The sequence below is a fragment of the Neurospora hispaniola genome (genome assembly GCF_033458365.1).
Source record: "Neurospora hispaniola strain FGSC 10403 chromosome Unknown B0T23scaffold_3, whole genome shotgun sequence".
Lineage (NCBI taxonomy): Eukaryota > Fungi > Ascomycota > Sordariomycetes > Sordariales > Sordariaceae > Neurospora > Neurospora hispaniola.
Window position 1 is genome coordinate 4110649 of NW_026944408.1, and position 27635 is coordinate 4138283.

Below are 27635 nucleotides of genomic sequence, written 5' to 3' on the forward strand. Positions count from 1 at the left end.
ACACTTGGAGAGTTTGATAGTAATCCCAGTTGGAGGGCCCCAGATGAGCTAGTGACTATCAGAAAAGAGAGGGCGCATTGACATGGGATAATGAACATGGTTTTATGTACATGTTCTTTTATTTCCTCCTCTTTGTCTTCCCTACGTCTTCACTGTTCTTTTGATATCAGAAGTAGGTTTCATCGGTGACCAACAAGATTTTAATTCTAGTGTACGAAAGTTGAACATGTGCTGTTCAAAGAAACATGGAATTCTTTAACTGCAAAGATAAATTCCAGACAGAGGGGCCAATGTTTCGAATTATCTAGATGAACGTATAAACTGCCACCAAAGAAGTCAAATCACAATACGGTCCGCTGGCTCAATGGCAGAGCGTCTGACTACGAATCAGGAGGTTCCAGGTTCGACCCCTGGGTGGATCGAGGGTTTATTTCATACGAGATATTTCATCTTTTTGCTGTTACTTTGCAGCTTTTGGTTCCCACAAAAATCATGCCAGAACAAAAGCAATCCAGGACTGAGTGGATCGACATAGATCTTGGTTATATGCCCCATCAACGATCATTATCCGCGAGCACATCAATTGGATAATTTGACGAACGAGACTTTCTAACAGGTGTAGCATGGTATAGCAGCACCTTTTACCTCTCAACATGGTAGTTGTTTCGCTCTGACTCGGAGTCTATGAACATCAATAAACGATGGGCCAGCTAGATTTGAAACAAAAACAATTTGACTGAAGAACATTGAGCTTTTGATGAATAACCTTCAGTTAAAAGGAGACGTTGTGGAAATGCTCATGCGAGCACACTGCATTTATATCTGATCGAGAACCCTGGTTCAAGATTAGAATAACGTCAAAGCATCATGAACTTCTGTGTCTAAAGAGCGCGCCAAAAGGAGGACCCAAAGTAAAATCGATGTAAAATCTCTTCTTGATCTCGTCACCACTTCCCACCACCATCGCATTTGGCCATCATTGCCTCCCAAAAGTCATCCTCTTCTCGTAGTCCACCATTTTTACCACGACTTATCAACTTCACTATCAACCTCCGTTCGCATAGCGGGACGGGACAGTCTGCATCCCGTTGCCAGAGTTGACCACTGACCACTGCACTCTGACGAAAGATGTCCCACGAGAAGGAAAACCAAGTAAGGACGAGAAATTATCAAACAAGTCTCTTCCTCTTCCCAAAAAGCCACATACTGTATACCTACCTACTCTTCATGGCTTCGACACGCCCTCCATCACTTGATGCCCTGCGGAGCATTTTGACAGCCAAGCCACCAAAAGACCTGTCACCTACGGTTTGGGATCAGAACACGATTGATGATGTCGACTGTCGTCCAAAATTATTTATTTTTTCTTTTTCGTTTTTGGGGCTTTTTTTTTTTTACGCTTGCTAGTCAGGCAGTGTCCGTCGACATGATATCTTGGCCAGTGACAAATGCCGTGATCTTGGGGAAAAGAAAAGGAATGGTTTGCAAGAATGAGCAGGTAGGTGGATGGGCGGGTTCGGAACAACTTACCGGCCGCGAAAAAAGAAAAGAGAAGAAGGAACAGAGAATAGACAAAAAACCTGTACGTACATCAACGGTGTCATGGACAGAAAGCTACCCAAAAAAACGCCTCGGTTCATGCTTCCTGCACACTGCATAAAGCAATCAATCTCCCTTTAGTTTCCTGACAATTTTGGTTAGTAAGGGGTGCATTGTTTGACACCACCACTACCCACCGTTCCGGCCCCCTTGTCCGGTCACGCTTTGGGGAAGCAAACATTGTCGAATTTTGACGCCATGGAACGCTTGGAATTGATGTCACTGAGTGGAAGCCCAGGAACTGGCACATTGGCAAACTGACTGGTAGAATACCACCCAACCCATGAGAATAGATAATCACTTTCCTTTTACTTCTTTACTTCCAAACCATCATTTCTTCACAAGCGGTCACAAACGCTGTTGCAATTGTTCCCTCTCCTGTATCGGTGCGGGTTGTCGTTCGCCCACGTTCAGTGACTTGCAAATTCCACTAGTAATTCTAACCTACTGTGTCCCTTCCTGCCTCTCGGAGATACTAGACTGCCCATTCTATCCGAAGCATTCCGCTTCCCCGGCCGGCGGCCGACTGACCGACCGACCGACCGACCGGCTTCCCGAGACGACATCATGACTGACACCGTGACACCAAAAAAGCGAACCCTCGTAGGTAACGTAACTTCCATTTCGGACACAAACTGTGTCGTGTTCCCAAAACACAAGCACAAGCACAAGCTAGTACACTAGGTTCTACTTCAAACCGGCGTCCAAACCGCCGCGGCATGTATGTATCACCACCGTTGGGCTCTCTCGTGTAGTGTAGTGTAGCTGCCAGACAGTCACTGCCTCTTCATGAAACTCGGTCTACTTATCCTTTTTCCTACAGGAAGCCCTCAGCTTCAGTCTTCTTTGTCTAACCCACCATCTAGTCTACCCTATGAGTTAGGTTACCACCCAGCTCATCTCAACTAACTACTTGTATATATACATACCTACCTACCCCCACTGCACCACTCAGTTCTCCATGCTTGTGTATCTCGTGTGTACATACATAGACTCGCACACACAGTACGATATTGTACTACACGTCCACAAACCCACCACAGTAGTTCACAGTACAGAGAATAATAGAAAAGGCAACCACAAGAAAGAGAGGGAGAAAAAAAAAATGACAGATACTCTGCATATACACATCGAGCCCTAGTCAAGATCTGCAAGTAGCCGTTTGCTTCCCTTTTCAATGTGTGGAATGCGGTGCGGCCGCCGGTTGGTGTCGCCGCTCTTGTTGTAATGTGAGTGGAGGTTGTGGTGGTTTTGTGGTCTCCTTCATCTGTCCCTTTCATCACTCGCCATTTCATCCACGAGCTCCGAACTCAGCCGCGCCAGATACGGACCTTGACACCAGGCCCGGGATTTGGGACTTGACAGACAGGGGGAGGGAGTCCGTTTGTACATCATGATGCGGCACTGATGTAGTATTTTTTTCTTCGTGAATGCGTACGAGCAGGTAGGTAGGTTGAGCACCACAGAGGCATCTGTTTTGTGCTTCCACCATCTATGGTGCCAGAACGTAACGCAACTTGACCAAGCGAGGAAACCCGCCTTTATACATTCTTCACTTGTCGTTGACCCCCACTCACTCATTCATTGTGAACTTTTCTCAGGTCTTGTACCCTACCCACCATTCCTTCTTCTTGTCTTTTATAGGTACTGTGGTGGCTGTAGATGAGTCTCCGCGGTTGTTTGGGATACAAAGGAGTGATGACATAGCACCTCACAAAAGCTGATAGAGTCCGTCCTGCTAGCCAATACCACTGGTCAGAGCCGATTTTTCAACGAGGACGAGTAGATCAACATGAAGGGGGATATGATGCGGATGGCGCTTCCATACGACGAGAGACAGCGTCTCCTTCTTTCAACTCCTATGTAGATATTTAGCCCTTCTTTTGTGTAGGTAGTGTCAGGATTTTTATTTATTTATTTATTCCATATCTGTACTTACATCTTCAGGTATTCACCCCACGCCGACTCAACAAACACTGTAGAACACCACACTGACTATCCTCCCCTGTCCCACTTGTGTACAAATGTTAGCCCGTCCAACACAGTCCCTGTATCACACTCCCAAAGTAAATTGCTTTGTTGTCATGGACAGGCAGTATACACCCACACTTAGGTACCCTTTCATCTTTTAAAACCACCGTGTATACACCATCATCAAAATTACAGTTCCATATCTTCCACACCTCCTAGGTACCCTTTGCTTGGCCCCTCCATCCCTCTCCGTATCCTCGGGGCCCGGGAGGTAGGTGACGGCTCTCCGCCTTGGTCCTTGAGGCGCGCAACCCACCAATATATGTACACGGTGGTTATGGTCATGACCCTGCCACTGCTTGCCACGGACCACCACGGGACTGTCCAGAAACAGACATACGTACATATTCACATAACCTCATACAGCGGTCCTTGTGTCAAGTATAATGTCTTGATGGCTCAGCAGACCTCGGTTCTCATGCAGTGACCCGATGCGCTATACGACGTGAAAGACCGGTGACGCCGGGTGGATTTGGTCGGTTAGTTTGGGCTTTGGGCAAGAGGCCAAAGATGATTGCACTAGGGGAGCTTGAGTATTATGGAGAAGGAGTTAGTGATAGTTGATGATGTTCCACATGCAGCTCTTGGGGCCGGTTTGGGAAACTTCCGCCTGTCTGCCCGAAGGCTGAGGCATGGGAATGGGTAGGCGAGTTAAGTTGGGCGCAAAAGCTGCGACCAAACAAGGGAGGCTCACTGAAAAGCTCAACTTTCGTGATCATGCTTGAGTGGGAGATGGGTGCATGACAAAGGTAAAGAATAAAATACAAGCAGTATTGATTGGCAAGACTCGCAGAAGCCATACAGTGTGTAAAGATGAAGGGCAGCAACATGTGGGCACTTGGACCGTGGCAGCAACAAACATGACGACAGCAAGGCATTAAAAACAACATGCGATCAGATAAGCAATATACTAGCTATGCAGAAACTAACAAACGAATTCGACAAAAGGCCACCCGCCTAACCAGTCCAGAGCCCCGTTTCAAACAACCTTGGGGGGAATAGATCAACTAATAAGCTCACATGCGCCATTGTGTAAACGAAAAAGACAGATTGGCCACCCACGCAGCGATGTTGTACTTGGAAAAGAGCAAACTTTGTGTGGCGCCTGGAAAAAAGCAAAGACTCAAGAGACGCGATAAAAAGGAAGGGCACCACACAGACTGAGAAAGAACGATAAACACACTATCAGCCGCCGAGTCCTAAACTCGCAGACAAATAACGCACAACCTCCGGCTTTTTGAACGCTGGAATTGCAAACAGAAAAACAAGAAAAGTGATAACGCGAATCCGGATGAAGAGAGATTCAACCAGGAGGAACAGGCCCCCTTTTCTGTTCCATATCGACGACCGCAAAAGGTCTCGGGTAAGATGGCACCATGTCTTCCATAGATGACATCTCTTTCCTTGCTCTGACCACCACCGTGTACCCTTTTCCACTCCCCTATTCCATCCGTCCAAATAATTACCAATTGCTTGGCTATAGCAATGTATCGAATCGTGTGTGCGTGTGCGTTGATGCAATATCATGAGAGGTGTACCGAATACATATTAGGGTAAATGTATGCATGAGGTGGAAATCACTGCGCCGGCATCAGGAAGGGCGCTGTCCTGTTGACCAGCGTGACATTGCAGAAATATGCCCCTTCCGCCATCTAGGACGCGTAGGAAGATAGGAAACAGTGATGTTGATGGGAATCCGTCGACTCACGCAAACAACAATGACAAAAGGGAACCAATCTTGCGCTAGCCAATTCCACCTCAATGCGGCGGTAACCCGCGATTAGATGGATCCATCTTCATGTCACCCGGCAAGCCTCTGGAATCATGATGCATGTAGCTCGGATAGTTTTGCCCATGGGACACAGAACCTTGGCTGACGTTGGGGCCACGGAAAAGACCGTTATTTGTGTGAGGGAGCGTGTCAAACGAGGAGCCCATGTACGGTGGCTGATTCTGACCTATTTGTACCCCCTGATGCGAAACAAAGGTTCCTTGAGGGTGAGGGAGTGGCGGGTGCGGCGGCTGTTGAGGCTGTTGACTGGAAGTACCAAAGGAATATATGGGCGCGCTACCTGGAGCTGTTGTAGTCTGCTGCCAAGCACCGGGATACAGCCCGGAGGCAGAAGTGCTTGCGTAGTCGGACGGCGAGCTGAACAGGGACGGTCGACGGCTTGTTTCGTGAGGGCTTGGTATCATTTCCTGCATTTGAACAGGCGCTCCGTGCTGCTGCAGAGATGCTTGACCTCCCACCGGAATCCCCCCATTTTCCACATAGTGCTGGTCAGATGTGAGATCTGGCGGCATCAGAGTAGTCGGATATTGATTTCTAATCGACATCTCGCTAACGAAGCCTGGTTGAATGTTGGTAGTCGGGCTGTGGTCAGTTGTCGGAATAGGCATGAGGGCGTGAGGCATAGTTGTCTTGGGAGGCGAGAGTCGGGATGAAATTACCGAAAGATGGTGCTCGTCATCCTCCTCTCTACACGCATCGTCTTCATCGTCGGAGGGGAAGTCTGATTGGTTGTTATCGGCCATGACGTATACGACCGTATCGCCATCTGGTGAGGTTAGCGAATACTCCCCCAGATTTAGCACACCATAAACGTTGTAGCTAACCTATTTCACCCCTCTTATACTGTTCTTCGACCTTAGCAACCTTGAAGATCTCCTTTAAAAAGGGTTTCTTTTTCGCTTGGTTGGGATTGGCCCTGTCGCTGAAGAAGCCTCCCATTGCCTCCATTGTCAACTCCTCCAACTTGGCGACAGTGAGTTCTTGGGCCCGGATGCTCGGATGCTGCTGAGAGTTTGGCTCGACGATGAGTCTCAACAAGTGGCATAACAAACGGAGGCGCTCTGTAATCGTGTTAGGAAGGGTCTTTCAACTATTTGCACATGTGGAAATCGCATGAGACAATTGTCTTACCTGGTTTGAACAGGTGGTCTGGCTCCTTGTGCCTCATGCCCTCATCCTTGGTTGGGCCCAGAGGCTTTGGCCACCAGTCGGGAATTTTGGTTCCTGTGTAGGGATGTGTAGACTGCTTCTTTGGTGCAATCGCCTTGATCCACGCTTTGGCAATCAGTTTGCATGTGTTCTGCTGTATCTTCTTGAAGCGCTGGTCATAGAAATCCCACACTTCCTGCGCGTTATTGATTCGTATGCCTTTCTTCGCGGACACGGTCACTGCCGGCTCGTCATCATCGCGAACACGTCTGGGAACGTTGGCCCTCTGGCGCTTTCGGGTCCGATATGTTGGTGGCACGTGATCGTAGAACTGTTCGGCTGTTTCCATGCGGCGGTCACACCCGCGACGCCCATGATACTCTGGTCCGAACGACATCTCATCGTAGGCCCCAACGAGACCATCTGTAGGTTAAGTTAGTCTTGGTCTGGAACGACCATGTTACGAGATGGTCACTCACTCTCAGCAGCCCGTTTTTGATAGCGGATAAATCGATCCATGTCGAAGTATCTTTGGATTTCACCCTCTGGCAACTTATTCGGTCCCGTAAAGTATACCGTATGACCATCTTCGGTGAGAACAGCAAGGAAAAAGCTCTGGTGGTTTATCTTGCACTGCTCACGCAATACTTCACTAATTGTCTGTATCATTGTCAGCATCGGGTAGAAAAAAAATGAATAAGAGACAATACCTACAGGTGGTGGGGTCCTGATTCCTGTATCGTAGTAACGACCATTGTCTGGCATGTGTTCGCCATTAGGTCTCTCCGTCGTCCATTGTGGCCGAGTGTAATGGCCATGCCCGTATGTATTGACCATGGCTGGCACCTCCGTTCGTGAGTTCCGACAAGTACTTATGTTTCGAACAGAGTCGACGTGATCAAGAAAGAGTGACGGCCAAAGTGAAGTTGAGGAACACCAAATCGTTAAGCAGACAAGATGTAATGGCCGGGATGGGTGCTGATTTATTCTTCAATGAGCCTACCAGGCTGCTTGACTGTACAATGAAAAGAACAGTCGTCTCAAAGTAAAAAAAAAATGGCTGAGACGGAGAATGATCCTTTGAATCAAAACAAAGCTGGCAAGTGTCTCTGGGTGTTAGTGGGATAGATTGTTGATGTTCGGTCGAACCAGTTCTGCCTCGACGTGCAGCTGTGAACCACAAAGTGAGCCAAAGGCTAGAGGACTTGTTTCAAGAGTAGTGGCCAGGCAAGACAGATTCTTCCTCAGTCGTGCAAAGGGACCGGGAACGTGCTGGGACCAGAGACAAGCTGGAACCACTGCCAAACAGAAAGATTGGATGGATCAAGGCTAAGATTAGGTGGAGCTATCCAAGCATAGAGACAAAGAATGGCGTCCTTAATGTTAGAGATTGAGCCAGAGGTGTTTGGTAGACTTTGCACAGGTGGAGACAGTCGGATCGTGGCTTCAAACAGAAAGTCAGCTGAGGGCAATCAAAGTGATGAAGTTGATCTTACCAAAGTCTTTGTTTATTGATCAAGACTGAGACAGGCCCGAATGAAGAGCGCAAAACTATCGGATGAATATTGCTCAATATTCCTTTCTGAAATTGTTGGGTCAAAGGGTTCAGCGTTGCAAAGCGCGCCCCCTACGTCGAAAAGTAAAGCGATGCGGGAGCTTGACTTGATACCAGAGATGGGTGCCGGTCTGAGTGGTGATAGCACAAATGCTTTGGCACGCACAAACCCCTTCGAAACAAGTGGCTGGCCTGGCAATGGGGCAAAGAGGAGAGCAAGATGGGAGCAGGACTGCCCCAGTTGATCCTTGCAAGGAGGAATAAAGTGTGGACTCGCGCAGCCGTTTGATAATTTCTGCTTGGTCCTACCAGTGGTTGGTTGAGGTTGGTAGAGACGGGTGCTTGCAACCTTCCGATGGCAACGGCAAGACACAGACAGTGTGGGGATAGCGGGCACCCGGAAGACTCGCCTGGCTATGTTGTTCGAAGACCAGTATGACTATCAGGTTGGTTGGCCTTTGGCTTTCGCACCCTGTTGTCCTGTGGCAATCAGTGCCGTGGATGTCTTGTGTTATTCCGGGGTAGAGCCTCGGTAGGACGGTAAATAAGATTTGTCGGTCCGACCAGGGCAGTGAAGGCGTAGTCCCGAAGATATTGGCGATGACAACGATGGGAAGGCTAAGATGATGACAGCCTGTCTGAGCCACTACCACATCTAGACCAAGATGAACGGACAGGTCGATGCTAACCAAGCGAGGGAGACTGGTTCAACGGCCCGCGTTGTTAGAGCAGGTGTTCCTAGTTCAGGGTGCAAACATGAGAGCTGATGTGTAGGATGGACGGAGATGGGAAACGGGTGGTGTTTAAAGAAAAAGAAAGAGAAACAGTGAGGGGCCTCGAAGTTATGCTAACCGCCCTAAAGGAGCCACCGAGTAAGGGAAGATGCCCACGTACGAGGAATAAAAAACGAGGATGGCCGAGAGAGGGTCTAGGTAACATCCAGACAGATTATCTTGGCCACTCACGCAGATGAACCGAAGAGGTTCCACCAGAATCAGTTAAGAGTCCACACACACGCACCGAGAACAACACTCGGCACTATGTAGCTGCAGGAGGGGAGGTTTGAGAAGAAGAAGCATACCGAGGATAAATAACACACAGAACGTGGTATGTAGATGGACTTGTTTCCTCGTAAAGCCTCGAAATTGACCCAAAGTGACGGAGAGGCTGAGTGACTGGACTTGGACCTTTTTACAAAAGGTTGTGTAGTGTCTTTTTTTTTTTTTTTTTTTTTTTTTTTTTTTTTTTTTTTTTTTTTTTTTTGCCCTTTCCCAAAGAATCTTGTATGAGCGGAAGGCCCGGGCAACGACAGTCAGACAGACGAACGAGGAAGACAAGCGAGCAGAAAGCAGTCCCACGAGGAGAGGGACAAGCTGCATGCCTCCCAGGTTCCCAGTCGCGGTAGAGAGAAGTAGTGTAGAGAAGGTCGCGCACTGTGATCTCGAGAAGTGAAGTATGTTTTTCTACCTGATGGCTACGTCAGTAGATTACAAGATTATGGGGGAATGAGGGTAGTCTAACTTGCTCCGAAGGTACTATATGCAGTACATCGTCCGTACTCGGTACTGGGCGCATGCAGCATTCAGAGTTATCCCAGACAAGCAGCAAGCATTGGGCATGGTGTTCTCCAGCCCCGCCAGTCTCTAGGTAGTGTAGTGTATTTGGCGCGCAGTATGGAAGAGTGCCACAAAAAGCCAACACCCACCACGGCACCCTTCCCCTCCCCTTGTTCCACCGCGCCTGTGGTTAGGTCGCGTTTGGATAGGCTCATGCTGTGGGCTGGCTGGTAGGACCGCAGTGGTGTACGTGTAGTGTCCATACGCCAAGGGGGTGTGAGATGGGAGGGTTGTATTGATACGGGACCGTGGCAGCAAGCATCAGCACCACTGCACAAGGGAAGACTCTCCATGGATCTTGGCTCGTCTTTTTCCAGACACGGTAGCCGACGCAGGTCGCAGGAGGCAAGCGTCCAAGGTCCAATGGCTAGTGGCTGGGCATCTTGTCCGTCGACCATCTCTCGCCTGTTGCAAGTGTCCTCGCCTCGGGGGATCTCTGTTGCGACAGGGTTGACTACCGGACGCCCGCCGATATGGTTGCTTGACTGGTCCAGGGTTTGGTGGGTACTGCGGGGTTGCTTGGTGATGGAGTACCTACTGGCTCTCGTCACGGCGTCATGGTACCGGAGCTGGTATGACCGTGTAGGTAGACTAAGGGAAATAGGTTCTGGTATTGATGAGGCCCAACTCAGACTGCTCGCAACCGTCCTGGTACGGCCAGACGCACACAATGAAAATTAGCTGAGTGTAGCAACGAATTGAAGTGTTCCTGCCGGACATCCATTCTCGACTTGGTGGCGGGCCCACAAGGTGATGTTGAACACTTCCTGCTGCCCGTTATCTTAACTCGCTGTAGATTTCAAGTGCCGAAGCAAGATGGGGAAACAGCTGAGACAGCATGAGACAAGCAAGGAAAACAGAACCAAGACACGGCAAGAGAGGAAGAGAGGGGGAATGTCTCTGGCGCGGCTGCCGTCGTCAAACCGAATGCTCCGTCCGTCGTGTCAAGTGGAAGCTGGGATGAGTGTGTCTTGCCGTTGTGGACGGAGATTAAAGCGAGAGGATTAGTGTAGGAAGGCAGTGAAGGACTAGACTCAAAATCAGGAGACGCCCGAGGCGAAACTTTCGGGCGACTTCCTCCGCGATGAAGGATGGAAAGAGCGCTTTGCAGCTGCCCGATCTTTGCAAATCCAATTCATAGGTCGTGACTTCCTTTCCCAATCCAAAAGCCCATGCTTGGACCCCTTGTTCAGTTTCCAGAAGAGGAGAAAGAGGGTTGTAGTCGTGAGTGGAGACATGTCCCACTACCTCCTCATTCAGGCCCGCCTGCCTTAACAGCGGGTCCCCGACTTGTTGCTTTTGGTGCGCAAACACCACCGTCATCACTCGCAATCGTTGCATCTCCGGCTTGCCATTGGGAGCGAGCATAGGTTGCCGACAACCGTCCGTCTAATCCAGGCACATCATCAGACAAAATCGATCAAAGTGGGGATTGACACAACCAAGCCCTGGATCATGAAGAATGCTGTCTGAGACTGGAGAACCCAAGATAGTGGTGTACGTACTGGACCCTGTGCTTGGGTGGATACCATTCATTATGTACTGCGTAGCGCAAACTCCACCCAGATCTCATGCTCCTCATGGACGGGAATTCCGTAGCTACTGTAGGTCCCTCCAACCCCTCAGCTCCCGTCTCACTACACCTCACTGCCCGCTGGAATGTCAGGCGGGAATAACTCGCCAGTTGCTTCAATCAAAAACAGCCCACCTTCGTCCACCAACAAGATGATCTAGCACATCATCATCACAGACACACAGAGACACTCGACGTCGTAGTGCTTATAGAAATGGCAAGCTTCGATGAGCCCGTAGCTGTGCTTTTTATGGAGACCTTTATATATACACCACGGCCTATGGTCTTGGCCCAGATCCGATATCCAATTGGACATCTTCCATCATCACCACCACCACCAGCGTCCGGGATTTCCAATCACCGACGGGTGGTGGGTGTGCTGCCCCATCCACTTAGCCAAGCTAGCACGCCTCGGTTCTCTAGCTTCATGGCAGGACGATCAGCCACTTCTAGATTGCAGTAGATGGCCCTCCGCTCTATCGCCAAGTCCAAGCTGTATTATGTGACCATCTTCGAGCAAAACATGAGACTGACTGATCTTTCCTTGCAAGGTCCGCCGGGGAGATCTCCCGGACACTGGGACGGAAGCTAACATTATCCCCGTTAACGTCCCCTTTTCGGCGGGGACAACGGCAGAATTCTCCATCTTCAGCCCATTGCACGCATCAATTTGAGAATCCCGCCGGCTAGATAGTCTTGTTGCAAGAGAGTCGTAAGAACGCTGGACCTGAAGGGTATCCCGGCTGCCACAGTTCCATCAACTGATACCGTCCATACCCCCGCCCATTTACCCACATCCCGACGTCCTGCCCATGCAATCAACCCCTGTTTAGGACCAGAAAAGAGATAGAGATTGCGTCTTCTCGGCATGATATCCCACCTCGATTATCGTCGCTCTAAGGCAGGCGCTCCCAATGAGCCGGCAGCTCGTCGAAAATCGGGCTCAATTTCTCAAAGCGGACGCCTTCAGGTCCATCTAGACTCGAGTCTTGTTCAAGCGGCCTAGCAAAAGCTGGTGCGGAAGCACTTTCCCAGTTTCCCGGACGAGTGTCGGACCAAATCAAGGCGCTTGAAATAAAAGAAGGGCCCCGGGGACTGGATGCTTCCATCTACTTGTAAAACCACCCATGGCTGCCTGTTAGTGGACGGCAGGTCATCAGCCAGTGAAGCATACCTTCAGTTATCTCACCGGGTGAGCGACCCGATCGCCATCGATCCAGTAAAGGACTTTTGGACAAGACCCAAGATACGCTGTTGATGGACTTGAATGCTGTCCCCCGCTGCTCTGAATCAATCGGCTCATGTCCGGGTGTTTATTACACAGGTCTCTCAAATCAGACCACTTGAACAGGTCCTTGGCTCCATGTTTTGCGCAGGTGAGCAGATATCCTTTGTTGCTGGCACTGCATTGCAGTATATACACGGCTTATACGACAGAACCAGCAGCTGCAATGGTAGGTAAATCTTCACCCAAAGCCATGATGGGCCAAAGCCAGGCCAATTGGGGGCTCATGTCACGCCTATGCAAGACGTCCAGAAGGAAGCCGCTGTCGTACACCATCAAAGGGGTCCCAGATTCCATCGTTCACAACTTGAACGGTCGACCTGAGATTCGTCATGAAGAAGGTTGCCAATGCCGCAATGCCGAACATGGATTTACTATGCTCGAAACGAGGAGGAATAGATGGCACATGTTGCCCCACGTCCCTTGACAGCTGTGTCACTTTGCGGTTACAGATATTTCTGTTATTCTCCGCGGTCGAATGGAAAGCCCTTGAGCATACTGGCGGGATATCGTTGGGTCGGGTTGATTCCGTACGCTCGCCAGTTCACCAAGCATCAACTTGCAATTCTTTGGCATGAAAATGTCCCTTGGCCACCTTTCACTTTGTACCTGAGGATTTCGACAAGCAACAATACTTAGTACAGAAGGTCAGTACTGGCCATCGGCAATTATTGCCTTCTGAGGGCGGATCAAGTAAGGTCTTGCCACTCGCACCGTCGCCGTTTGTCGTTCTCACTCGGTTCAAGAGGGAACTCATGACGTGCTTCTGGATACGGGGAGGTACGGTGTATCAGATATCCGCGAACATTCTAGCCAGCTAACAGTCTCTAACCATCTGCGGCTGCGATTTTCGTGATGCCAGAGGAGGACTTGAAAACACAGGCGTGAGGCTAATCCAACAGGTAATGCCTTCATCCATGCGTTTCACTGGCTGGTTGGTATACATCGAAATAAACTTTTGTGGGAAGGAACGGGGTCGACAATGTGCTTGCTGATGATCACTGATCAGCACTCGCAATTCAATTCCCCGAGTTCCCTTGCCCCGCCCCGCCCTCATCCTTCACCTTGACATCATGATCGTCAACAAAAATGGAAGTCGCCGTCTTCGCCTTCAATACTTCATCCAGCCCATCCACCCCGAGCAACAAATGCACATTTCTATCGATTGACATGACACTTTGCACATGTCAGCCAGCCAGCCCGCCCGCCCAGCACCAACATTGGATGACGCCGCCTAGCAGACGAGACAGGGGGCAACCGAAGCGAGACAGGATGAGCCACCCACTCCATTATGGTTCAAGGTGAAGCCAGATTACATACTTTCGTCCAGTCCCCTCCTCCTACATAGAGGTAGCCCTCTGGGGCTCCCGGCCGAGGGGGTCTGCGGCGTAAAGTCAGGTACCCGGACGGCTACCACGGCATCTAGTACACTACAGTACCTGGTAATCATCCATCATCCCACTTATGAAATGGGGCAATGTTCACGTAAGGTACCGTGGATCCTGTGTCCCAGAAAGGCTCCTTCCTGGGTGCAATCGAGGTGCAACATGCATCCTTCAGGTACGCCTTGGCCATATCTCGCACCCACGGCAGTGCCGCATACCGGAGGCACAGCATCCTCAGGATGTTCTTCCTACCTGAAGCCCGAGTGTGCTGGTTACTCTCTCTTCTGCTTTCAGTAACGCTCTCCCCTTGTCTTTTCGGACATATCCATACCCTATCTACACTTTTCTCATACGCCGGTATGTTGACTTGTGGAAAAACACCAACCATCCAGGCTAACCAGAGAAATCTGCCTCATCACAAGACGATAACATCATCCATCAACCACCTCGACATCGAAATCCGTGCGCGGGTGCCGTTGCCTTTCAATCGTTGTCTAGAACACGCTGTGTAACCGTCACCGGCATGCGAGGCGGGAGCGTTCGGACAGGTACCCTGTGGGACTCTGCCAAGTCTCCATGGCCCTGGCTGTCATGTCAATGAATCGAGATCCTGCACGGTGGACGAGCGTGGAGCTGGCGGAACACGATGTTGAGAAGGAGGTTTCTGAAAGTGACAACCATACCCTCGGAATGACGGTCCTCCCCCTGTCTCGCACTGCCAGTGGTAAGCTACTGGCCAATGAGACGACCACTCGTCCCACCGGGACGGATCAGAACTACTAGTCTGCTGCGAGGCTTCGCGAACCGGATTAGTCTGACGACTCGGATGGATTGCAAGTGCAGTTCTACGCAAGACGTCCAGGCCGTTTGTGGGCACCCCAAGAGTTCAACCTCTCACCACACGGCAACCTCTTTCTCATTCGGAGGACGATGTTGTGGTTGCCTCTGCTTCATCACCATCACAATCACACAGGGCAATCTCAAAGCCAAGTTCTTCCAGACAATTCTTCGAAAGAGGCGTCCTGATGTCCTCTGTTTATTGGGCATGTCAAGCTTTTATCCAGCGAATCTGGTCCAACTTGACGTTGAACTTCATGATGTTTCAGGTAGGCATGATCTGTGAAATGTCGACTTCCCCGACTCTCAAGCCATCATCCCGACCTCCTCCAGATCACACTATTGGACATCGCAGGCTTCGTTACGTTGCGACATTGCTCTCGCAACGCGACTTACAGAGAAGGTTTCAGCCGTCAGACAACAAGTCGAATCGGGTTACACGGGAACTCCTACATCCATCAACCAAAACACCCATCGGCAAAAGTGGGTCATGCCTCTCTGGGCTCTTTTTGCATCGAGACCACCATCATCCAGGTCGGATACGCCAAAATGGGGTCCAATTGATGACGTTTCTCTGAGCCACTCTTTATCTAAAACACAGTGGCTGGCGAATGCCTCCTTTCCACCAAAGAAGCAGTGTGAGTTGGTGATTGAATGCTGACTATTGCTTCCATGTCTGCTGTTGTTCTTTGGCAAAGGGTCATCATTCCCGCCTCTTACTAATCGATGGATATATATATTTATTTGCATGGCCAATACCACTTACGGAATGGTTCCGCTCTCGCTCCATTTACGGTCACGTCTTCTCCTGGTGAGACCTAGAAAGCCAGAGTCGAGCTTAGAAATAGCTGACCCTCTTTCTAAATTCGAAAGAGTCGGCCAAGGGCCAATGGACTAGCAGGAGGCTTCGTCATAGGAACATCTTTGCGTCGCCTATTGGGCCCGGTTTTCAAGGTATGCATCAATAGTCCGTGGGTGGACCATGACTTTCCTTCCTAATGCTTGAGTGATAAGCAGCTGATATGTAGTGAGCCCTGCGAGCCTGTCACCAATTCTGGTGCACCGGTTTCGAATCGGCTTGACGGCAAGGATGTTTGAAAGTCTGGGTCTGCCAGGGGTGTGTGTAACCTAGGACTCCTCACCTATAGGGCGATTGCGCTACAAGTCGGGTCTTCATCCCTGTTTCAACCCCGGATTCACATATGGTCAGCATGGAAATGGATACCATTTCGCTAACAGTTTTCTCTCCAGGTTGACGGCATATGCCTGGACCTTGGATGGCTCTTTCCCTGCTCGGACTCTTCACATATCATGAAGGATGTCCCATAAACGGTCAACAGCCAGTCCATCCTTTCCCCTTCTCTCGCTTTAACCTGATCTCATTGCTTTTTCTCTCCCGTGCCATGTCGGCGATGCGGCGGGACGAGTTTGGTCTACCGTGACCCTCCTCTCACCGCGCACAGTAAGCGCTGTGTCTTGGTGGGCAGTTATTATGGCAATAATGTCTTGTCATGCGCTCTCTTATTGGTAACGAAATGATAACTTGGACATCTAGCCAATCTGAACTTCCAGCCCACTCTGTTGTGGTGGGATTCCTTCCGGTCGTGGTAGGATTGATGGCTTCGATAGACCATCAATATCATGTCCCGCACCTCCTTTTGCTTCCTGTTTATGTGACTCGAAATACGAATCATGGAAGAAGCTGGAAACCCCCAAACAATAGAGTTTTCTGCATGGATTGTGACATTATCACATCTGCCACGCTCTTGGAACTCTTTCTTTCATCACCTCCATTGGCGGCATTCCAATGTGCAAAGGTATTTGATATCGGGTTCGGTACCCGGAAAAGGTACTGTACTTTTTGACAGCGGGTGGCTTTGGTGCAACTCTCTCAGTATTCTGCTTTGATGCGCATCTGTGACCAAGTTTCCTCCCTTACTATCACCTCCATAACCTTTCACGCACTCAACACCGCCTGTTCTTATCGTCACCGACAACATCCGGTGGTAACTGTCTGATCCATGCTACCTTGATTTTGCTGGTTTTGGCAGCGCATTATTTATGTATCACCCCGTTTATATTCGGTGATGAAGCTTCTGTTACGACATCACCCTCAATACGTTGCACAAGACAATCAATCACGGCATGCATCCTACTTCTTGAGTTCCATGGAAACATTAGCGTCCAACATGGTGTTATTTCAGAGAATGAGGTTCACCTCAAACCTCACACTTCACCCCAATACCCTATAACAGAACTTGTTATACTTTCAACACCGTAATTGTGGTAGAAAGATAGTCTCAAGATGTTCCATGGCCATACGTATTCGTAGCCGTACATGAGCGTGCCGTGCTATGCCACACGAGTGCTTACCGCCTGGTCTACATGTTGGCTTGACCCGATCTATTGCATGACACCGTCGTTTTCCGGTGTCGAGGTCGCAGAATCTACGTGTTTGGTCGAAAGCAGTAAGGAGAATATAAGTACTATGCACCTGAGCTTACCGTCTGTTCTGATTTGCGTATGGAGCCAAGGTGATAACGAGAGACAGACTTCGTTCAGGCCTTGTCCCTGACAATCCTTCAAGCCATCACGAGTTGTGTCGCACAAGATAGCGCTAACATATTGATTGCCCAACAGCTAAGCAGCAGCAGAGGCATTCTGCTCTTTTCAAAACGCTTATTCACCTCCTGATTCCCCAAGATTCTCATGTCAAGAACCATCCAACCCATCGGCTCCAATTATGCACCCTTCGTCTTACCACACCATCATATCACAATCACGATCATAATGACAAACCAACGTCCTCGATTCACCTATCGTTCGGACGAAATATAATGCTACCACAACCCACCACTCTCCTTCGTACTTCATCGTCTCTTACAGTTCCATGCGTTCCCATTTGCCTCAATTCTTTCCTTCTTACCCACTTCAGTGGTATTGTTGAGCGGAAAAAAATCCCGACCTCCACCTTCACAACGTCTCCGGCAGAGAAAGCTCTAACGAGAAATGTATTTAGTGCTTACCTTACATTGTGTTGGAACTAAGCCAATAATACAGCCCAGTTGCCAAGCATCTTTAATCTCACTCGCTATATGCGATCTAAGAAGAAAAGGGAGATTGATCGTCGTGTCATGATTTAGCAGCTAACACACACACACACACACTTGCTGCTTTCTCCCTTCTACTATGTGGAATCGCGGTGGGATTCTATTAGTTACATCGACGGCAAGTACTCGTCAGGTCGGTCTTCAAAACCGCGGACACCGAACCCGAATCAGAAGAAGACGGCTCATGATCGTCATTCATTGTTCTATGTCTGCGCATCGACGACACCACTAGCACTCGCATAGTCGCATTCCCGAGTGACCGATTTGAGCGGCGAGTTCTAGAACCTCGCTCCTCGAAACCATGAATGGAGCACCTTCATGGCCAATAAATGAAGGTATACCATCAAAACCGTACCAATTTCTCACGTACATCACTTTCTTTTGTTCATCCAACAGCCGTTTGAATCGTTAGCCGTAGATAGCCGCTTTCGGTATTTTCAGAACATTCAATCTGAACTTCATGATCCACTTTTCCATTATCAACGGTATCGTCGATCCATTAACCCAAAACCTTCACACAACCAACAATGCTTTCGATCCATGAAGAACATTGAAACACGCCCGTACTAAAATCTGATACCCAAGCTAAGGATCCTGTCGGCTTGGTGCCTATTGCACCTTTACCACCCATGACTCCATTCACTATTCCTGCCGCTGCTACCTCTGCCAACCTAACTGGGATTATCAGGACTGCCTGTCCATGTCAAGTCAAGGTATTCACCAACCTCAATTTCTCAAAGCAGCTTGTTTCTCACTACGTGGAACCAACAAGCCAGGCAGCGAGCCAAGTATAGGATAAGCATGAACCAACACCCACAATCCCTCCCCTTTCTGCCCCCCTCCGCTTCCACCGCTTCCTCCATTCCCTGTCCCAATAGTCTTAGGTCTCCCTATAACAGGCCTCAATCAGCCTCCCTAAGAGCTAAGGTAAGGTAAGGTAAGGTAAGGTAAGGTAATCATCATCCTGCCCCCCGAACCCCCCGAATGCCAACGACCCAAATCCATATCCATGTCTTCTGCCTGTCTGCCTGCCTGCCTGCCTGCCTATCCAATTATCCAGCACTGTACATACGTTCAGCTTATGCCCAGAGGTAAGGAACACCTACCTTACCTCTTTTACCTGGTCTCGATTAGTGCCCTGTCCCTCCCTCACTCACTCCCTCCCTACCTCTATGTACCGACCCCAAAGTCCCAACCCCTAACGAAAGCCGAACTTCCTGTAGTACAAATCTACCTAGCAAGACTCGCTGCAGTAATTTAGACTACTACAGATCCACTAATCTACCTACAAAAACTACAAATATACAATTGGCCTTACCCCAATACACTTATTGGCTACCCTATTATCCGTGCCCTAACTGTGCAATCTGGGAGAATCCCGTCTAAGAGGAACGTAATGATTGAATGAAATGTGATGAAGAAGAGACAACGGCACACAGCCTGCAGGTAATTGTGATCACGGGATTCCTTGGTCTCTCTCTCTCTTGTCTACCCTGTCCCAACTTTCGGTTGTAGGCCTTGAGCCGTGCAGGGGGGATGGTAAATTACGGTTCGTCGGATAGTTCGGGGTCATGGTTCGGGGGGAGATGTTCTTTAATGGTGGAAAGCGATTCTCAATTGAAATTCAGATGCGTCGGTGGGCTCAGTCAGTGTTTTGCTGGGTTCGTAGGTACATACAGTATAGTATGTACATATGTGGTTTAGGGAAGGGAAGGGAGAGTATGTGGCTTGTCCGCCGTGATCCGGACTCCGAGGCTTTGGAAAATGTGAATGTGATAAGGGTGAGGTAAGGTAAGGTAAGGTAGGTAGTAACGGATTACTGGTATTGATGTTGGGTGTTGGTGTGAGTGGGGTTTTTTTGCCACAACACTATTATTAATGTTGTTATCATCATCTCTGATGTTGGAGTCAATGGGGTCGGTGGTGTTTGTTGCTTGACGTGTTGGGTTTAGTACGATATGAAGCTGGAATAATGCCTACCGCCACAGATCACTCTGCTATGGTAGATAGCTAGTCAGTATAGTCAAAATGTCGTGGTCAATTCGGTGCTGTTCTTATTTAATTAAGTGGTTTGATGCGCTGTAAGCTGGAATAACGTGCGCCATCAAAGACCATACCGAGTGATACTCAAGCAACATACATTGGCAGCTTCATATTTAGCTGTTAACATGTCATCATGATTTCATGCAATACACTTTTACCTATATATACAAATTCGCTTTTGGCCCATCCTTCCATTCATCTTGTCATATCCGTCCTTGCTTTCGTAACCATCAGTTCCAATTGCTACCCATCACACCATTCCATGCTTTCTTTGACCAACACTTGTTTTATCTATCCAACACTACACCACGAACATCACAAGAATTTTTGTATAGTGACTTGCTTCATTCGTCGCATTGCGACGTGCTACTGTCGCTCTTACTCCACCTCACGACTTGGCGCTGCTATGCTTTCGGAGGTGGAAAGAACGACCAATTACCTTCGGCTCGCAACGACGTCGACGAAGAAGATGGCGTTATTGTCAGCGACAAAGAGTCCTAATCTGATGACTGCCGTGATGAAGCGTCTCACTCCAACACCTCGTTAAGCAGACCAGCTTCCTTGACAAGTCCATGGAAGATGCCACGCTTCTTGATCAGCTCCTTCGGCGTGTCGAACTCGGCTACCTCACCCTTGTCGAGCACGACGACACGGTCGCTGTCAAGGATGGTGTTGATACGGTGCGCGACTGTGATAATGGTACGGTTGGCGAACAGGTGGCTGCGCAGCGTCTGCTGGAGCAGCGCGTCCGTCTGCACGTCCACGGCCGCCGTGGCCTCGTCGAGAACCAAGATGTTGGAGGGGGTGAGCAGGGCTCGGGCCAGGGAGACCAGCTGACGTTGACCTTGGGAGAGGTTGGATCCTGGAAGGGGGTGCAATGGTTAATTCTCCAATCTCAACATCTGATGCAGCTGTTTGGGAGGGGGGGAACGACGATGCAGCCCTCATCCATACAACCGGTATCACTAGTGTGTGCCACTAAAGCACACCGCAATCCTGTTCTGCATCCTGGTGGCATTGGGAGGTGTAACGCCACCAAATGCTTGATAGGGCACTCCGCCACTACCACCCAGGGACTCAAAATAGAATCACCGGATATTGGGGCCAGGGGGTCTGCAAGAACGTAGAACGGGGCGAGTGGTGCATTGGATGATAACCGGAGTATCGCTCGGCATAACCAGAAACGAAATAACAAAGCAAAGACTGGCAATAAGTAGAGGTAGATCGATAGGCACATTGGTGAATGGCTGTAGGTCGGTGAAGAATAGGATGTAGAGGAACCGTGCCGGAGACTTGGGCACTGTGTGACTACAAGTGATGATGATGAAGGTGAAGAGATCACAGCGATGGGGAGTACACGGAATCTCCGTTGTGAGTTGCACACATGCGCGGGTCGATCATGCAGGGGACAGACTGGTGGATAGGGGGTGTAGATGACTTGAAAAGGCAGAACACGAGCGGCAAAAAGCAGATAGCATCATGGCAGAAGCAAATGCTGAGCTCCCAGCTTGAGGGCTCGCTTCGAAATGACGCGGGTAAGGAAAGAAAGCCCATGCCAGTCCCGCCGCCTTCCCGCCGCCGGCGACAAACCTCTGGCTGACATGCTGCGTGTTCAAGCAGGCAAGGCGACAGGAGATGTGTCTGCAAGGCAAGCTATCACCGCCATGCGACAGGATCTCATGTTACCGCAAGGATGGCGGGCAGGAAGAGGCGAGGAAAAGTTGGGTCGTGCAAGGCAACCAGCCGCAACTTGCGACCGTCGAGATCATCGACGAGGATCGATCCACACCAACCGTGATGTGTGCGTGCGTGCGTGCGTGTGTGTGGGTGTGCGTGAGAGAGAGAGATAAGACGAAGAACCTCGCATTCTCAAGCCGACAGAAGCCGGCCGCGCAGGAAGAAAACACAAGGGAACACAGCCTGTTGCGAGAGGGAAATTTCTAAGCTTACCTCCTTCGTTAATCTTGGCCTCGAGTCCACCTTCCATAGAAGCGACGTGATCCTTTAGCCGAGCATGTTCTGTACCGAGCGAGTCAGTTAGCATAATGTGCCACAGCAGTGCAGTGCCGAGCCAGATTTGACAATGTACAGTACATGTTGACAATGACTATACACATACACCACATGGTCACCAAGGGAACGGGGGTTGGTAGTCACAATACGTACCCAATATGCTCCAGAGTTCTGTGTCATCATGGACATGACCAGGGTCGAGGTTGTCCCGAATCGTGCCTTCAAACAGAGCCGCATCTTGTGGAATGATGGCCAGGCGGCGGCGCAGATCCAGCAAACCAATGCTCGACGTGTTGATTCCGTCAATGGTAATGTTGCCCGAGTCGGCCTCGATGATACGGAACAGGGCCAAAGTCAACGAAGACTTGCCAGCACCAGTCCGTCCGACAACGCCAATCTTCTCGTGCGACTTGATGTCCAGCTTGATGTTCTTGAGAACCAGGTCAAGGCCCTCGCGATAGCGTGCGCTGTAGTTGTTGAACTCAACCTCGCCGCGAGCGGGCCAGCTTGCAGGCGGCCTGTTGCGGTGAATGATCTCCGGGGCTTCGCTAGGAATACGAGCGTACTCGAGAACACGCTCGACCGAGACAATGTTGGTCTCCACCTCGACAGTCTGGCGGACAATCCAGTTGAGCGAGGTGGTGATCGTGAAGGCGTAAGACATGGCAAGGCCCACCCATCCTGCGCTGAGCGGGGCACCGTTGCTGACGGCAATGACAGATAAACCAGCGGCAGCGAGAATGACGATACCACCGATGAACTCCAGTCTCACAGCCAGCCATCTGTTGGCGCTGACGGAGGGGAAGTATGCGCGCAGGTTCGCATCCACTCGCCACTCGTTCTCGAGCTCAAATCTGTCCTGTTGTCTGTATGCACGAATTGTCGTGATGCCGCCCAGAGATTCCTGGAAGTGGGCATAGATCGGACTACGGCTCACACTGTCCAGTCTCTTGAGCTCTCGGGATGTGCGCAAGTAGTATCTCTGGATGAAGATGTACATGGCTCCCAGAGGTATGATCAGACCAGCAAAAAGCGGCGTGGCAACGGCGATGAGGACAAGCGTGAACCCAGATTTGGCGAGATTGTTGAACAGCATGTTGAACGTCCGAGCGAGTACTTCGTCCACACGGTAAATGTCACTACAGGAAGGCAAAGTCAGCATATTGCATCTTACTAGCTTGAGAGCACCGCATAATGCTCGGTGCAAACCCAGCAGTCAGGTGTGACAGGCAATGAGTGGGAAAGAAGGTTGAGACTTGTATCAAGACAGAACCAGCCTCGGCTGATGTCCACCTCACACTGTATTGCATCCCGTACGACATCGAGAACTGAACGGGCCGGGAAAGAAGAAGGGAAACACTGGCTCACCTGGAGAATCGGTTCAGAATTCGGCCGGCTGGTGTGACATCGAAAAAGGACATCGGTGCCCTGAAGATTGCTGTTGCCATTCTCTCATGCAGCTTCCGAGATGCCTGATTGGGCCGCGCGTGAGTATACCTTCAACAGTTTCCAGTTTTGACGGACTTACCTCGATGGAGCAGAAGATCCAGAGAACCAGAGTTTGCAAAACAGTAAGACCTGCCGCGCCGACGCCGAACACGAAGTAGATACCGAGATACTTGCCCACTTGAGGGTTGCCTCCGGCTTGAGTGTTCTTGTCGGACCAGCTCTTCAACCAAATGCCACCAGCTATACGAGATGTGTTAGACCTACACCTATCAAGAAAATGATGAAGTATTCCAAGAAGTATGAACCGCGCAGACATCAACTGGAGCGGTCTGCGCGGACCAGAGATACTATAGGTTGTGTCTTCCATCCAGAACACAGACGCGCGAAGGTATTCAAACAAAGGGAGGGGGAAACAATAGAAAGCATGACTTACCAATCTGGGCGACTTGGGCAGCAAGGAGAGTAAGTAGGTAGAACGCAACGGCGCCAAGGTTGCTTGTCTTGGCATATTCGCCGTAGACTTTATCAATAATTAGCATGAGATGTGGTTAGAACCGCAAGAAAAGACATTACTTACCTGACCACTTGACCTTGCCTTGCTCAGAGTGTTCCTTAGCCTGTCTCGTCTTGCTGTTCGGAGCTTCCTCGTCACCGAGCTTGCCTCTGGGACCCCTGAAGCTTGCAGTGCTGGCACGACGCAGAGTACCCATGCTTCCAGTTCTCCTCTTACCAGCAGCCGACGAACTTCCGGGACCAGGCTTGATGGCCTGAAGTGTGGTGAGTCCTTCTTGTGCTTCCTCCATTTCATCCTTTTCCTGGCCAGCTTCTGCCTCGATCACCGTAGAGGTCTCGCTGTCGCTACCATTAGGGGAAGAGCCACTCGGTGAGCTGGAACCAGAATCGTTCTGACCGGCAGACTTGATCAGTTCGGAAACGAGGCCCTTCATGGCCATGAGCTGACGATAAGTGCCCTTCTCGACAATCTCGCCGTCGCTAAGCAAGCAGATGTAATCGGACTGAACAAGGACGGGGATGGAGTTGGTGGCCAGAATTCTGGTCTTGGAGGCAAGGAGACCCTTAGGACCGAGAACATGATTAATGATGTGGCGTCCAACGTGGGAGTCAACAGCCGAAAGACAATCGTCCAGCAAGTAGATGTCCGCCCTAGCATAGACAGCTCTAGCCAAAGCCACACGAGCCTTCTGACCACCGCTAAGAGAAATACCACGTTCTCCAACAACCGTCTCGTCTCCATCAGGAAGCTGAGCAAAATCGTCAACGAGAGCACACGCCTTGACCGTCTTGTCGTAAAACTCCGCATCGAACCTGTAACCGAAAACAATGTTCTCTCGCACAGTGGCATTCATAATCCAAGGGTTCTGAGCGACATAGGCGACATTTCCATGAACCTCGACCTCGCCCTTAATCTTCCATAGATCGCCCAGAATACTTTGCAGGAACGAACTCTTGCCTGCACCAACACGGCCCACGATGCAGGACAACTCGCCCTTGTGTGCGCGGAAGTTGATGTCGGTAAGAACGGGCTTGTTCTCGTGACGGTTCCAGGAGAAAGTACCGTCACGGATAACAACCGTCTCTTCTCCAAGCTCCTGAGCGGGGGGCTTGACGATGATAGCGTCAGGCTGAATCTCCTCAGCGGTGAGGTAGGAGGTAAGACGACCGACAGCGACACTGGCCTCAATGATAGAGGTGATGACCATGGGAAGAACCGCAAGAGGGAACGTGAGCAAGTTGAACAAGGCAAGACAAGGGAAGACGATATCAGTCGTCAAAGGCCTATCCTGGGTCCAGACAAACACGGCAAAGGTCGAGCATGAGACAAGGAATGGTGTAGTAGACCAGGTAAAGTTGGCGAAAGCCTGGCCAGCACCAATTTTGCGCAGGTTCTTAAGCTCCTGGTCGTTACGGATGTAGTTCAGCTTGTTCATAAAGGCTGTGCCCCATGCATACAACTTGATGCTCTTCATGTTGTTGACGATCTCGGCAATGAGACGGCTCCTGGCGTCCTTGTTCTTCATCTGCTGCTTTTGCAGGTTCTTCATGAACTTTGCGATCATGCCGTTGATGGGAATCATGACGATCATAACTCCGATACCCGCAAGCATGGACCATCCAACAAGTTGGTAAAGAGAAAGCATGCAAAGAGTGATCTGGAACGGAGCAGACCACGCCTGCTGGGCGAATTGGGTCAAGTCCTGAAGACGCTGAGCATCGACAGCCATGTAGTTGACAATATCTCCGGTTGTCTTGCTGGCACGGCCTTCGTTGGACAGCTTAAGGGCCTTCCTGTAGATGGATGAAGTCAATCCACCCTTGATCCTCATGCCCGTCTCAAAAGCGAGCTGGAAGTACTGGTGGATCATGGTGGTCTGGAAAGTGGCAACCGCAAACATGGCGAGAGAGATGGCAGCACCCTTGATCACGGGTTGCGGCTCCTGTCCTTCACGGTAAGAGTCAATAAAGCTGATCAGGTATCTGAGGAGCTGGGGCTGCGCGAAAGCCGAAAGATCGTTTCCAATCTTGAAGAAGGCAGCAAGGATGTAAGGACCGCCGTAGGCACGGAAAAGAGCGAGCCACAGGGAGGGCTTCTTCTTCTTGTTCAACTCATGTTCCCATGCCTTGGCAAACGCTCCACCGGTAGTCTTGGTAGTATCGCTCTTTGCCAGTCCCCAGAGATCCTCCTCGGTCAGATACTGGGCATAGCCATGCTTCATCATGGGAGTCATCCACGAGAAAGTCAGTCTGGAGAAAACGGTCGCATAATCCACCGGGCATTCCGGCTCGTCGATCAGAGCCTCATAGGCAGTATCCTTCTTGGGCCATAACCACTCGACCAAGAACTCGACCACAGAGAGACCGAAGCCGATGCAGTAGGTGATGAAGTAGGCCTCATTCTTGGCATAGATTTGCTGAGAAATGAGGGACCTGAGCTTGACTGCAAGGGCGATGAGGAGCAACAGCCAGTAGAAGAGAACGACGCCGTTTGCATTGCGGAGGCGCGAGTGTTCGAGCCACTGGATGGCAAAGATGACGAAGAGCGAGAGAATGGTTCCGGCTGTGGTCCAGACTCTGAAATCGCCATACCAGATATTGGGGTAGCTGACGATCTGTATAGCCAGTTGGACGGTAACGTCGGCTATGATGAAACCTAGGAGTACCTTTTGCGAAGAATGTTAGACATATGCCGCACTTCTTGTCTTGCTCGACAGTTGTAACGCACCTGCTTCAACCAGAAATGCCAGTCCTTGGCCACTGGCGTTGGCGTCTTCCTCTTTAGCAACCACCATATCGCGGCGGATCCTGCAACAAGACCAAAGGTGGCAACCGAGGCCACCCACACGTCGATAAAGCACGGCGTGAAATCATATCGAAAGGGACTCATCGGTCCCCATCCCTCCTCGTTACCGCATAGCGGCTGCTTGAAGTCCTTTGACGCCGCAAGATAACCGCTACCCAGGTCGAAAACGGAAGGGCGATAACCAGTAAACGACCCGCTCTCGTAAAAAAGGACCCTCTGCGAGCCGAAGCCGTCGCTGTCTATATATTCGAGCCCCATTGGCGCAACTATACCCTCGTAGCGATGTCCAAACGCGTCATAGCACGGGGTAAAGGTTGTGGGTTTTGCAGGCTCTTTGCGCTCGGGAAAGAAGCGAAGTTGGAAAAGTGTTATGCGACGAAACGTGTAAGTCGGGATTCGGTTCTCGTCGGGGTCACACGTTGAAAGACCTTTCAGATTGCCCACAGCGGGATCACAACGTAAACGTCGCCGATGTATATAACGATGCTCGTCTTGACTTTGTTTGTATGGGGTTGTAGGTAGGTAGTAGTAAAGTTGTGGTTGTGGTGCCGTCAGTCGTGGGTCGTCTCCCACCTAACCTAGGGTAGTGCGGCGACTTGCTCGGTAATCAAGAGCGAGAGGAACCCTTGAGAAAAAAAAGCTAAGATGAAACAAGAAAGAAGTGGAAGCTGTGGGATCGAAGGCAACAGCGGGCACTGCAATCCGTCTACCTAAATTGAAAGCTCGCCGACTGCCTCTACCTTCGCTACTTAGGCAGGCAGAACAGAGAACAGACGGCAGTCGGAAAGAAAGACGGAGATAAGAGAGAGCCTTGCACTTTCCGCGGTTGTGGCTGGCTCTTTCCTCGCGCTGGATGCAACTTTCTTTGGCGCATGTCAC

The 27635-nt window shown here is 50.3% G+C and overlaps 4 protein-coding genes and 1 non-coding gene across 5 annotated transcripts; 3 read left to right on the forward strand and 2 right to left on the reverse strand.

The window, feature by feature from the left end:
- The first annotated feature begins 350 nt into the window (after positions 1-350).
- B0T23DRAFT_t135 lies at positions 351-422 on the forward strand. Its single transcript has one exon. It is a non-coding gene; the product is annotated as a tRNA-Arg (tRNA).
- Positions 423-767: 345 nt separating this feature from the next.
- On the forward strand, positions 768-1427 carry B0T23DRAFT_378292 (uncharacterized protein). The gene has a single exon (XM_062837086.1). It carries the CDS (start codon positions 1129-1131, stop codon positions 1405-1407), a length of 279 nt encoding a protein of 92 aa, XP_062694577.1. The 5' UTR covers positions 768-1128; the 3' UTR covers positions 1408-1427.
- A 3845-nt stretch (positions 1428-5272) lies between these two features.
- On the reverse strand, positions 5273-7731 carry B0T23DRAFT_127544 (uncharacterized protein). The gene is made up of 5 exons (XM_062832136.1): positions 7286-7731; positions 7051-7231; positions 6554-6994; positions 6247-6483; positions 5273-6188 (listed from the first exon to the last, which is right to left on the reverse strand). The coding sequence occupies exons 1-5, from the start codon at positions 7406-7408 to the stop codon at positions 5389-5391; spliced, it is 1782 nt and encodes a 593-aa protein (XP_062694578.1). The 5' UTR covers positions 7409-7731; the 3' UTR covers positions 5273-5388.
- Positions 7732-14561: 6830 nt separating this feature from the next.
- On the forward strand, positions 14562-15790 carry B0T23DRAFT_428070 (uncharacterized protein; the record flags this gene model as incomplete). Its single annotated transcript, XM_062840110.1, has 2 exons — positions 14562-14709; positions 15696-15790. The coding sequence occupies 2 exons, from the start codon at positions 14562-14564 to the stop codon at positions 15788-15790; spliced, it is 243 nt and encodes an 80-aa protein (XP_062694579.1).
- Positions 15791-21634: 5844 nt separating this feature from the next.
- B0T23DRAFT_127760 (ABC transporter type 1, transmembrane domain-containing protein) lies at positions 21635-27171 on the reverse strand. Its single transcript, XM_062832137.1, has 7 exons — positions 26679-27171; positions 24015-26616; positions 23871-23957; positions 23517-23677; positions 23357-23460; positions 22142-23127; positions 21635-21994 (listed from the first exon to the last, which is right to left on the reverse strand). The coding sequence occupies exons 1-7, from the start codon at positions 27012-27014 to the stop codon at positions 21741-21743; spliced, it is 4530 nt and encodes a 1509-aa protein (XP_062694580.1). The 5' UTR covers positions 27015-27171; the 3' UTR covers positions 21635-21740.
- Between the last annotated feature and the right edge of the window lie 464 nt (positions 27172-27635).